Source organism: Megascapheus bottae, chromosome 10 (genome assembly GCF_031878675.1).
Source record: "Megascapheus bottae isolate mThoBot1 chromosome 10, mThoBot2.hap1, whole genome shotgun sequence".
In the NCBI taxonomy this organism is placed as follows: domain Eukaryota; kingdom Metazoa; phylum Chordata; class Mammalia; order Rodentia; family Geomyidae; genus Megascapheus; species Megascapheus bottae.
This window is the reverse complement of record NC_143518.1, coordinates 42,500,648-42,511,778: the sequence shown is the minus strand read 5'-3', so window position 1 is coordinate 42,511,778 and position 11,131 is coordinate 42,500,648. Positions and strand designations below refer to the sequence as shown.

Genomic DNA, 11,131 nt, shown 5'->3' with positions numbered 1-11,131 from the left:
GTTATTGATTAAAGTGGGGGTAGAAATTAATACACCATTCTGATATAAAACACTATTTGGACAGAGTGTAAAGTATAATTGAAAGGCAAGAGGGAGGCAGGGAAGGAAAAGAAAAGAGGGATCAGGAATAGCAGACAAAATCTATGGTGATCCTTTTCTGGGTGTAGAGTAGTTCCTCCCTCATGGGCCTAACAAGCAACTCAACCTAGAGTTTCCTAAAGCATCTCCTGTCTCTGCAAATGGTACTGAGCTCTCCTAGACAATCATGAACATACTCTAGTCGTGGACCTATAGGGCTGTCCAAGACTATCTCAGGCTGAAAAACCACAGGTTGGCCACACTCTGAGCTTCTGGCAGCAGTGGCAGCCCCTGGATGCTCTTGAGGGAAGGTCATTCCTGTGCAGCTACAAGGACACTGGATTTGCTTCCCAGCTGCCCAACAGATTTCCGTAAACAATATCGACTTAATTTCTCAGAAGTCTGAAAGCAAGTTCAAATGCTCGATCCAAAGACTAAGGGATTATCCTTCCTTGTCCCTTTCAGTTCCCGGTGGCTCCTGGGACTTCGTGACTTGTGGTAGCACAATTCCAGTCTGCCTCCATCTCTATACTGATTTCTTCCCTATGTCTCCTTCTCCCTTCATATGAGAACACCAGTTGTTTTCTTTTTCTTTTTCATTTTAGAGCTAAGGACTGAACTCAGGGCCTTTTAAAATTCCTTATCCTTGCCGGGCACTGTGGCTCAGGCCTGTAAACCTAGCTAGTCAGAAGGCTGAGCTCTGAGGATCAAAATTTAAAGCTAGCCAGGGTACAAAAGGACTTGAGACTCTTACCTCCACTTAACCTCTAGAAAACAGGAAGTGGGGCTTGGCTCAAGAGTAGAGCAGTAGCCTTGAGCTGAAGAGCTCAGGCCTGGTGCCCAGGCCCAGAGTTCAAGCCCCAAGACCCACAGGAAAAAAAAAAAAAAAAAAAAATATGAGACTCATCACCAATTAACCACCAAAAAATCAGAAGTGGCACTGTGGCTCAAAATGGTACAGTGCTAGCCTTGGGCAAAAAGTGCTTAAGGACAGAACCCAGGCCCTGAGTTCAAACCCCATGACCAACCAAAGACAAAAAGTAGGGAAAGAAGGAGAGCTTGGCCTAGTGGTAGAGAGCTTGCCTAGCATGCACAAAGACCCAGTTCCATTCCTCAGTACTACATACGTAGAAAAAGCCAGAAATGGTGCTGTGGCTCAAGTGGTAGAGCTCTACCCTTGAGAAAGTCCAAGGACAGAGCTCAGGCCCTGAATTCAAGCCCCAGGAGGGACAAAAAAAAAACGGAGGGGAAAAAAAGAAATATATTATTTTCATGTCTGTACTTCCTCTATCTTAATATTTGGCCCTAATTTAACATCTATAGCGAGTACTGAGATTTGAAAAGAAAAAAGAAACTTGGAAAAGACCTGAAAATAACCCAACTGTCCATTAGCAAGTAAATGGGTTACCAATTGTATTGTAGCTATTCAATACATACTGAGCTGAGTAGTGTGACTCAATGGTAGAGTGCTTGTCTATCATGCATGAAGCCCTGCTTCAATGCCACACAAAAACTGTGTGTGTGTAATATGTATATAATGATATGTACAACAATATGAATGAATCTCAAAATTACATTCAGTTAAATAATTACAAAGAATGCACAGGATAGTATTCTTTAGTATGTTACTATTTCACAGAACTCCTTAGTATTTATGGTATATAAAGCTATAAAGTTCTATTTAGATAAAATTTTAGAAAAGACAAACTACAATTACATAAAACAAATCAATCATTGCCCGAGGGAAGAACTATTGAAGAGGCACTAAGAAATACTGGAGTTCCTTATTTTTATTGTTTTGTGTGTGTGTGTGTGTGTATCTGTGTGTGTGTAAACAGCAAATTATACTTTAATATGTGATTATATACCATTATATGCACTTTTTTGCTTTATTTTTAATTATATGGAGAAATGAAGAAATAGAATTTAAACTGGACCCTGAAAAAGATGGCCTTGGGTTAAAAGAAAGCTCTGGCCATGCCAAAAGGAAAGGCAAATTCTTGAAGAAAAGGATATGGACTGGGGGAGTAAGAGCAGGAATTGACCATTTTGACTGGAGCAGAAAACCTGTACAGTGGAATACTTGTGAGGCAAATGATAATACAAATTAAGTGGTGTGTCCTTGTTTTCTGGACCACTTAGAAACAAAGGCAAGAACAGGGCTTGAGGAGAGCAAGTTTATTAAAAAGTAGACGGAAAAGGCCACCCAGAATAGAACTGCAGGACCTGGAAATCATTTGGGCTTTGGGGGGTGGAGTTGACTCCTTTGAACTCCTCTGTTCCAGAGTAGGTCGAGTCCACCTTCAAGAGGTATTGGTCAGTTTAATTTAGAGGTAGGGAGAGACTCAACTAGGTTGGAGTGGTTTGGGTGATTTTCCAGGAACTTAAGACTGGGCAGGAAAGGGTCAGTATCCAGAAATGCTGATAAGCAAGTAGTCTGGAGCTTCCCAGCTGGCTTCTGGGAAGGTTGGATGGGTGGGAGACAGTGAGCTCTCTGGCATGCTCAGCAAGTCTGGGGGATGGGGTGCAGCACAGCTGCAGTCAGGCGCTGAGTGCAGCTTTTTCCATCCGAAACAAAAGAGACTGTGGAAGGACTTTGAGCATTGAGCATTTGAAAAGCGGGCTTTAGCCAGGCACTGGTGGCTCACGACTGTAATCCTAGTTACTCAGACGGCTGAGATCTGAGGAAGTTCAAAACCTACCTGGGCAAAAAAAATCTGTAAAACTCTTATCTCTAGTCTAGGGCCATACTACCCTGATCACACCTGATCTCCACTAATCTCAAAGACTCTTATCTCTAATTAATCACTAGAAAAAAAAACAGGAAGTGGGGCTGTGGCTCCAGGGGTAGGGTGGTAGCCTTGAAAGCTGAAGAGCTCAGGGACAAACCCCAGGCCCAGAGTTTAAGCCCCATGACCCAGAAAAGGAAGAAAGGAAGGAAGGAAGAAAAGAAAGAAAGAGAAGAGAGAGAGAGAGAGAGAGAGAGAGAGAGAGAGAGAGAGAGAGAGAGAGAGAGAGAGAGCGCGCGAGCGAGCTAGAGAGCTGGAAGTGTAGGTGTGGCTCAAATAGTACAGCACAAGTCTTGAGCAAATCAGCCCTGGATAGCACCCAGGCAGGAGTTTAAGCCTCATTACACGAGTTCTGTCTCGATGAAAATCCTAAACAAATCACTTAAATCCCTGAAACAGCCCTTCACTCTCATCAAACCCAGGACTAATAGCTAACAAATATTTCATCCTCCAGGTTTTCTGTATATGTCACTTTATTTATTTATTTTTTTTGGCACCAATACCAGGACTTGATCTCAGGGCCTGGGTTTTGCCCCTTTTAGCTTTTTTTTTTGGCCAGTCCTGGGCTTGAGCTCAGAGCCTGAGCACTGTCCTTGGGCTTCCCTTAGAGCTCTACCACTTGAGCCTCAGCACCACTTCCAACTTTTTTCTGTGTATGTAGTACCAACAAATTAAACTTAGGTCTTTGTTCATGCTAGGCAAGCACTCTACCACTAGAGGCCAAACTCCTGGCCCTTTTAGCTTTTTTGCTCAACTTGTGTTCTACCACTTGAGCACAACTCCACTTCCAGCTCTTTGTTGGCTTATTGAAGATGAGTCTCACAGACGTTTCTGTTCAAGCTAACTTCAAACCTTCTTTCTCAAGATTTCAATCTCCCGAATGGCTAGGTTTACAGGGGTGAGCCACCAGTGTCGAGCTGTTAATTTCATTTTTTTTTTCCCAGTCCTGGGCTTGCGCTCAGGGTCTAAGCACTGTCCTTGGACTTTCTTAAGGCTAGAGCTCTACCACTTGAGCTTCAACACCATTTCTGGCTTTTTCTATGTATGTGGTACCAAAGAATCGAGCCCCAGTCTTTGGGCATGCTAGGCAAGCACTCTACCACTAGGCCAAACTCCCGGCCCGTAATTTCATTTATTGAAAAAATTAAAATAAATTGCAGATAAAAGAATCTAGCAAAGCTTTTAAATTGGTACCTACCTTTATTAATAACATTACACATGTGAAAACACATGTGTACAATTCACTGGCTCATGACTTTAATCCTAGCTACTTAGGAGGCCAAGATCTAAGGATGATGGCTAAAAGACAGCCCAGGCAGGAAAGTTTGTGAAACTCTTACCTGCATGCAATTAACCAACAGAAAACCAGAAGTGGTACTGTGGCTCAAAGTGCCAGAGCACTAGCCTTGAGTATAAAAACTCAGGGACAGTGTTTGAGTTCAAACCTTATGATTGAGAAAAAGAAGAGATAGAACAAAAAGGAAAGGAAAGGAAACACATGTGCAATAAATGTTTACTCAGTCTGTGATATTGGCTTTGGACTTGTGAAACTCCTGTAATCAACTACAGAAGTCCTGGGTCAAAGTAGAGTTGAATAACTGACCAAGGACACAGATCATAAGTATCAGCAAAAACCAAGGAGGGCCTAGTATTTCCCAAGGAGGACATATTACCCCCTCTCTTCCATCTAAAAATATCAGTGGGCACAATGGCTCACGGCTGTAATCAAGAGATGATTAAGGACAGATTTTGAAAAGTAGCTCCAAAAACATTTCCACTGTTCGTGTCTTCACATACACTGTTATTAAATAGTTCCCCTAGATCTAGGGAAGCAATAATGGGAGGGATGGGCAGAAAAATTAACTCAGTAAATATTAATTCCATAATGTGTATTCATTAGCACTGAAGATATAGCTTAGGAACCGCCCAGGAAAGCCTTGAACATGCCTTGACCAGAGAAACCATGAGGAACGAGAGCAAATGAACCACTTTTCAGACAACTGCTAGAAAGACAAGACAGAAAGGAAGTGCAGATTCCTCGATGGGAGGCCGGAGGTCTCTTGGACATGACTTGTGATCGGTGCTTTGCAGTCCTCTGGGGCCACAGCGTTCCAGAACATGAAGTGCAAAAGTCATGACAAATTAAAAAAGAATTTCAACGCTCCAAAGAGTGGCAACCAATACGTACTCCCATTGGCGCGAACTTTTAAATATTCATGTAAGCCAATCAGGAAAGGGCTGGGACGCAGCTGGGGCGCTTTGCCAAGAACCCAGAACCGCGGGCCCAGTAGGACAATCGTAGGAGCCAGTGGACACCCAACCGACTAAGAGGCTTTAACTGCACAGGGCAGTCCCGCAGTCTGTGTCCTCTCAGATCATGCCAGAAGAGCCCGGTTACCTCGTTTTACGGTGACAACACACCCCAACAAAGCCTCCAGGACACTGATCTTGAGGTGGGGAAGTGGAGGGAAAGGGGAGGGGGGACACCGCATCCAAGCTGCGGACAGGAAGCTAGGAAGCAAAAAAAGAAAAAAGATGGGCTCTAGATCCAAAGGCAGACCGAGTCACGCGCCAGGGAGTTCAAATGTCCTAGTGTAAGAAGCTATGCCATGCCGTCAGGCAGGACCTTTGGACTAAAATGACTTACATCGCCAAAAGCACGTAAGGAAATGCAAGTGAATGAAGCTCTGTTCGGGGAATTAGGTGGGTGGCTCTGAAAAGAGCCTTTAGAGAGGCGACCAGCGCGCCGAGCCCCGCGGGACTCACTTGGAGCTGGTGTACTTGGTGACGGCCTTGGTGCCCTCGGACACGGCGTGCTTGGCCAGCTCCCCGGGCAGCAGCAGGCGCACGGCCGTCTGGATCTCCCGCGACGTGATGGTCGAGCGCTTGTTGTAGTGGGCCAGGCGGGACGCCTCGCCGGCGATGCGCTCGAAGATGTCGTTCACGAACGAGTTCATGATGCCCATGGCCTTGGACGAGATGCCCGTGTCGGGGTGCACCTGCTTCAGCACCTTGTACACGTAGATGGAGTAGCTCTCCTTGCGGCTGCGCTTGCGCTTCTTGCCGTCCTTCTTCTGCGCCTTGGTGACGGCTTTTTTGGACCCTTTCTTGGGAGCCGGAGCCGACTTGGCCGGTTCAGGCATGGTTTAAAGCCAATACAAAATAACAAGGAAAAACAACACTAACACAGGTTAGCAGAGAAAGAAGTTGCGGGAATGGGCGGGCTTGATCCTTTTATAACTACCTTATGTAAATCAGGGTTTAAAAAGTCTTTCCTTTCTATTGGTCAAATGTTGTTTCCTCTGCCCCGCCCCACATATATATACTAAAACTTACGTAACAAAGACGATTCTCGGCTTTATTGGCCCTTTTTAGAATCATATTGGGACCAATGAAAAGCCGGTTCCTAACTCCACCCCTGGGAAAGCTTATAAAGGCTTGGCTTCCTCTAAAACCTATTTTGTTGCTAAATTACTAGCTGGAGTTTTTTAGGTCGTTGATCTCTGTCATGTCTGGCCGGGGCAAGCAAGGAGGCAAGGCTCGCGCCAAGGCCAAGTCGCGGTCGTCCCGCGCCGGCCTGCAGTTCCCGGTGGGGCGTGTGCACCGGCTGCTGCGCAAGGGCAACTACGCGGAGCGCGTGGGCGCCGGCGCGCCGGTGTACATGGCGGCGGTGCTGGAGTACCTGACGGCCGAGATCCTGGAGCTGGCGGGCAACGCGGCCCGCGACAACAAGAAGACCCGCATCATCCCGCGCCACCTGCAGCTGGCCATCCGCAACGACGAGGAGCTCAACAAGCTGCTGGGCAAGGTGACGATCGCCCAGGGCGGCGTGCTGCCCAACATCCAGGCCGTTTTGTTACCAAAGAAAACCGAAAGCCACAAGGCCAAGAGCAAATAATTCTGACTTAAAAAACAAAACCAAAGACCACCAAAGGCTCTTTTTAGAGCCACCCAAGTATTCAAAGAAAGAGCTAGTACGCTATCTTGTGATCAGCCCTTTACTCGATATTTTGGTGGCTCTTAAAAGAGCCTTTTGAATAAAAGGATAGTACCACGACTAGTTACTTGTTCTTGCCGGGTTTGTGGCTCTCGGTTTTCTTAGGCAACAAGACAGCCTGGATATTGGGCAACACACCGCCTTGAGCAATGGTGACGCCCCCCAGTAACTTGTTGAGCTCTTCGTCATTCCTTACTGCCAGCTGCAGGTGGCGCGGGATGATGCGGGTCTTCTTGTTGTCGCGGGCCGCGTTGCCCGCCAGCTCCAGGATCTCGGCCGTCAGGTACTCCAGCACCGCCGCCATGTACACCGGCGCGCCGGCGCCCACGCGCTCCGCGTAGTTGCCCTTGCGCAGCAGCCGGTGCACACGCCCCACCGGGAACTGCAGGCCGGCGCGGGACGACCGCGACTTGGCCTTGGCGCGAGCCTTGCCTCCTTGCTTGCCCCGACCCGACATTACGGCAAAAATGAAGAGAAGGGGAGGGAAAAGATGCTGTGACAGCTTCTTTTTCCAAGGAGAAGGATGCGCAAAGGGTAACCAATTTGACGTAATTTATAAGAGCTACCGGGAGGGGTGAAGGGAAGCAGTCTAATTGGCTAGAAGGGGAGTAGGCCCAACCAATAGCAAAGCAGAAAGCTGACCCCTGGTTTGCATCCTGCAGGACCAGGAAATGACGCGTCTTAAAGCTTCTCGCCAATCGCAGAAAGCCACCTTAAAGCCCCTCATTTGCATGACAGACCTTAAAGAGAAACTTTTTTTTTTCTTTTCTTTTCTTTTTTTCCCCTCTTTTTCTCTTTTTGTCGGTCATAGGGCTTGAAATCTGGACCAGGATGCTGTCCCTGAGATCTAGAGCCACAGCTCTACTTCCAGTTTTCTAGTGTTTAATTGGAAACAAGTCTCATGGACTTTAGTGTCCAAGTTGGCTTTGAACCTTGATCCTCAGATCTCAGCCTCCTGAGTAGCTAGGATTACAGGCGTGAGCCACCGCGCCTGGCTGAGAAATATTTCATTTTTTTTTTTAACACTTTTACTAGGTGTCAATTTGTGGTGTCTCAGAAGGGTGCTTTTCACCATACTAAAAATCCAAAGAAAGACCATAAAGGCCACAGAATGTCTCACAGGCATGGATTCTGCAGTTGGTTATTTCCTTGAGTCCTAAATTACTCTCCAGATCTCACCTTTTCTGTCATATCAGAGCCAGATCCCCTTTAAAGTAAAAAAAATAATAATAATAATAAAATAAGGTTGCGTGAGTATCCTCAATTGAGTCGCTGACTCCACCACAACCCTGTCTTCTGGTGCTTATAGGAATCATTTGGTTAGAAGTGATTTTCCATCCTATTCAACCTCCAGGCGGCGTCTGTTAACTCCTTAAGAGCACCCTTGACATGTAAAATGTCACCCTCGTTTTCTCTACTGAGTTTATTTAATACTGTTATTTATCTGCTCACCTCTAAATCCATGAAGCCAGCAGGACTCTGTCCCTCTATCCCCACCTCTTCACTCTTCCCTAGGGATCTTACCCACTGACAGCCAAATTTGTTAACTGCTTGTTGGATGCTTCAAGCATTTCTACCTACAAGGTTCTTAAGCATCCTAATGCAAGTCATACAAATACACTCTCCACCCTTTTCTCTTTATCGTCTATCCATGATTAGCACCAACAAATTTATAGATACCAAAACTAGAAGCTACTAAACTAGTTCCTTAAGGTACTTAGATTGTCTGCCTCAAATTCCTTCCTCAGATTTTAGCACCAGCTCCTAAAGGGAGTGGAGGGTAGATTTTTGCCTTCATGCTGTAGTGGCTTGTAAGACCCTCTATATGTGCACTTCCTCTTCCTTAAATTTCTCTGAAACCCTATGCTTCTCAGGAAGCTGACATCTGGAGATAGAGCTTCAAAGCCAACTAAGGCAGACAAATCTGAGACTCATCTCCAATTAACCAACAAAATGCTGTAACTGAAGGTGTGGTTCAAATGACAGCACCAGCCTTTAGGGGGGGTGAGAAAGAAGAGCACAAGTCCCTGAATTCAAGTTCTAGTATGGACACACACACACACCATTCTTCCTTCTGGAAATTTATATTTCTGCCTCCTCGAAGTCTCAATATTCCTCACATAATTTTTAGCCTTTCTTTAGTAATATAGTAGGGACAGAAAGTAGAATACTTATAGAAAAAAGAACAGGATTAAATTATATTCTTTGAGTTGTTTTCTAATGTTCTCTATTATCCAGGCTTTTATCCAACCAGCATTTATGGGTGTGATATAATAATTGAGATTAACCCAAATATGCCACTAGAAAGCCTGGTGAAATCTGAAGTTTGATTAGTAAACACTAGCTATCTATAGAGATCATGTCTGTTAAGTCTCTCTTTGCCTCTATTTCAGTACCCCATACTATGAAAAGGGATAAAAAGAAAAGAGATTATATTGAATTTACTATTTGATAAGTCCTATCTCTAGTGGGACCCACCTACCAAGGAGATAAAACTGTCTACCTCTCAGATAAACTGAGAATATAAGAGGCTGAAGCACTTGGCAAAGATCACACAGCCACCAGAAGCTCACACCTATAATCCTAGCTACTCAGGAGGGCGAGATCTTAGGATTGCAGTTCAAAGTCAGCCCAGGCAGGAAAGTCCATGAAACCCTTACCTCCAGAAAACCTGAAGTGGCACTGTGGCTCAAAGTGATAGAGCACTAATTAGTCGAGAGGAAAAAAAAAGGCAAAGTCACTTAAGTTATTCAGCCTTCCTTTCTTCCCCTTTAAGAGAGTGTTAGAGAAATAACTTAGCTTTCCAAGTAAAGCCATATTAGCTATGTCTACATACACCAATATTCATTAGTTCAATTAGTTTATTGCTCCCCAGAGCTTCCTTCCCAGGATTTTTAACAGAGGTATTAGAGAAGGAAACAAAGCAGGCCATTTGTAAAAGTATACACCATCACAAACAGGCCATATCTTATTTTTTTTTAATACCTGTGTGATTGTTCACTAGAAGCAACTGATTTCCTTCTCATGCAGTTTAATTAAGCAAGCATTTATCTTGTACTCTAGCTGTTTTCCACCATTCCAACTAGTCTTCTCCTTTCTCCACCCCTCCCATTACTACTGTACCCCATAGTGCATTGTCAGTCATTCGTGAGAAGAGAGGGCTTTCCACTACTTCCTGAAGTTTATGGATGCTGTGATTTATTCTTCTTTTGATTTGGCAAAATTCTCATCTTCCTGTTTCAGGTCAAATACCATTCCTTTCATGAAGTCTTCCCCACTTCCACACACCCTCTCTGTGCCCTCATTGTTTGGTTCACATCCTAGTGACAGAATGTATTACTCCTGTGTTTTGTTTTGTTTTGTTTTGGTTTGGTTTAGTTTGGTTTGGTTTAATCTGATTTTGTGACAGTCCTGGAGCTTGAACTCAGGGCCTGGACACTGTCCCTTAATTTTATGACTCAAGGCTGGAGCTCTACCACTTGAGCCACAACTCCATTTTCCCTACTCTTTTTTTGTTGTTTTGTTTTGTGGCCAGTCTTGGGCTTGAGCTCAGGACCTGAGCACTGTCCTTGGACTTTCTCAAGGCTAGAGCTCCATCTCAAGGCTAGAGCTCCACCATTTGAGCATCAGCACCACTTCCGGCTTTTTCCCATGTATGTAGTACCAAGGAATCGAGTCTTTGTGCATCCTAGGCAAGCACTCTACCACTAGGCCAAACTCCTGGCCTCCTTACTCTGTTTTAATATTGGCCTCATCTCCTTTCTGCAAGGGGAGAGACCTTATGTCTTCATATTTGAATTTACTGAATCCTTTTACCCAGCTTTTAACACAACATTTCATCCTAGATTAGCTCCTGTATAAGGAACTCTAAAGCTGAGCTATAAGATCTGAAAAAGGTTAAGATGTTGAAATGCCACCTCACTAGTGCTCAGAAGGCTGGAAACTGGACTATTAAAACTGAGGCAAAGGAAATAAGATAAACATCTGAAGTACAGTTATCATTTCTCTGCCCCTTAACAATAAGGGAGTCAATTATCACTGTGTGCACAGGCTCTATCTCAGGTTAATGATTATAACAACAAACTATGTTGAAACCCTGTTTTTTGCTCCTATAACCTGTTTTGACCTATAGTAACATTCCCTGTACTAAACTAAATAAGCTTGCTTACAGGAACTCAGGATTCATTCATTCATTTATTTATTTATTTTTGTGGGTCATAGGGGTTGAACTCTGGGCCTGGGCGTTGTCCCTGAGCTCTTGAGCTCA

The 11,131-nt window shown here is 44.8% G+C and overlaps 3 protein-coding genes across 4 annotated transcripts; 1 reads left to right on the top strand and 2 right to left on the bottom strand.

The window, feature by feature from the left end:
• Positions 1 to 3,087: 3,087 nt before the first annotated feature.
• On the bottom strand, positions 3,088 to 6,295 carry LOC150058333 (histone H2B type 2-E). 2 transcript variants are annotated; one of them, XM_090341120.1, is made up of 2 exons: positions 5,634 to 6,295; positions 3,088 to 5,378 (listed from the first exon to the last, which is right to left on the bottom strand). In XM_090341120.1, exons 1-2 carry the CDS (start codon positions 6,008 to 6,010, stop codon positions 5,243 to 5,245), a joined length of 513 nt encoding a protein of 170 aa, XP_090197246.1. In that variant the 5' UTR covers positions 6,011 to 6,295; the 3' UTR covers positions 3,088 to 5,242. The 2 variants fall into 2 exon arrangements, with proteins under 2 accessions (XP_090197246.1, XP_090197247.1); XM_090341121.1 differs by lacking the exon at positions 3,088 to 5,378 and having other exon boundaries at positions 5,548 to 6,295.
• A 47-nt stretch (positions 6,296 to 6,342) lies between these two features.
• H2ac20 (H2A clustered histone 20) lies at positions 6,343 to 6,881 on the top strand. Its single transcript, XM_090341122.1, has one exon. It carries the CDS (start codon positions 6,376 to 6,378, stop codon positions 6,763 to 6,765), a length of 390 nt encoding a protein of 129 aa, XP_090197248.1. The 5' UTR covers positions 6,343 to 6,375; the 3' UTR covers positions 6,766 to 6,881.
• Positions 6,882 to 6,928: 47 nt separating this feature from the next.
• LOC150058331 (histone H2A type 2-B) lies at positions 6,929 to 7,384 on the bottom strand. The gene has a single exon (XM_090341123.1). The coding sequence runs from the start codon at positions 7,319 to 7,321 to the stop codon at positions 6,929 to 6,931; it is 393 nt and encodes a 130-aa protein (XP_090197249.1). The 5' UTR covers positions 7,322 to 7,384.
• Positions 7,385 to 11,131: the final 3,747 nt, after the last annotated feature.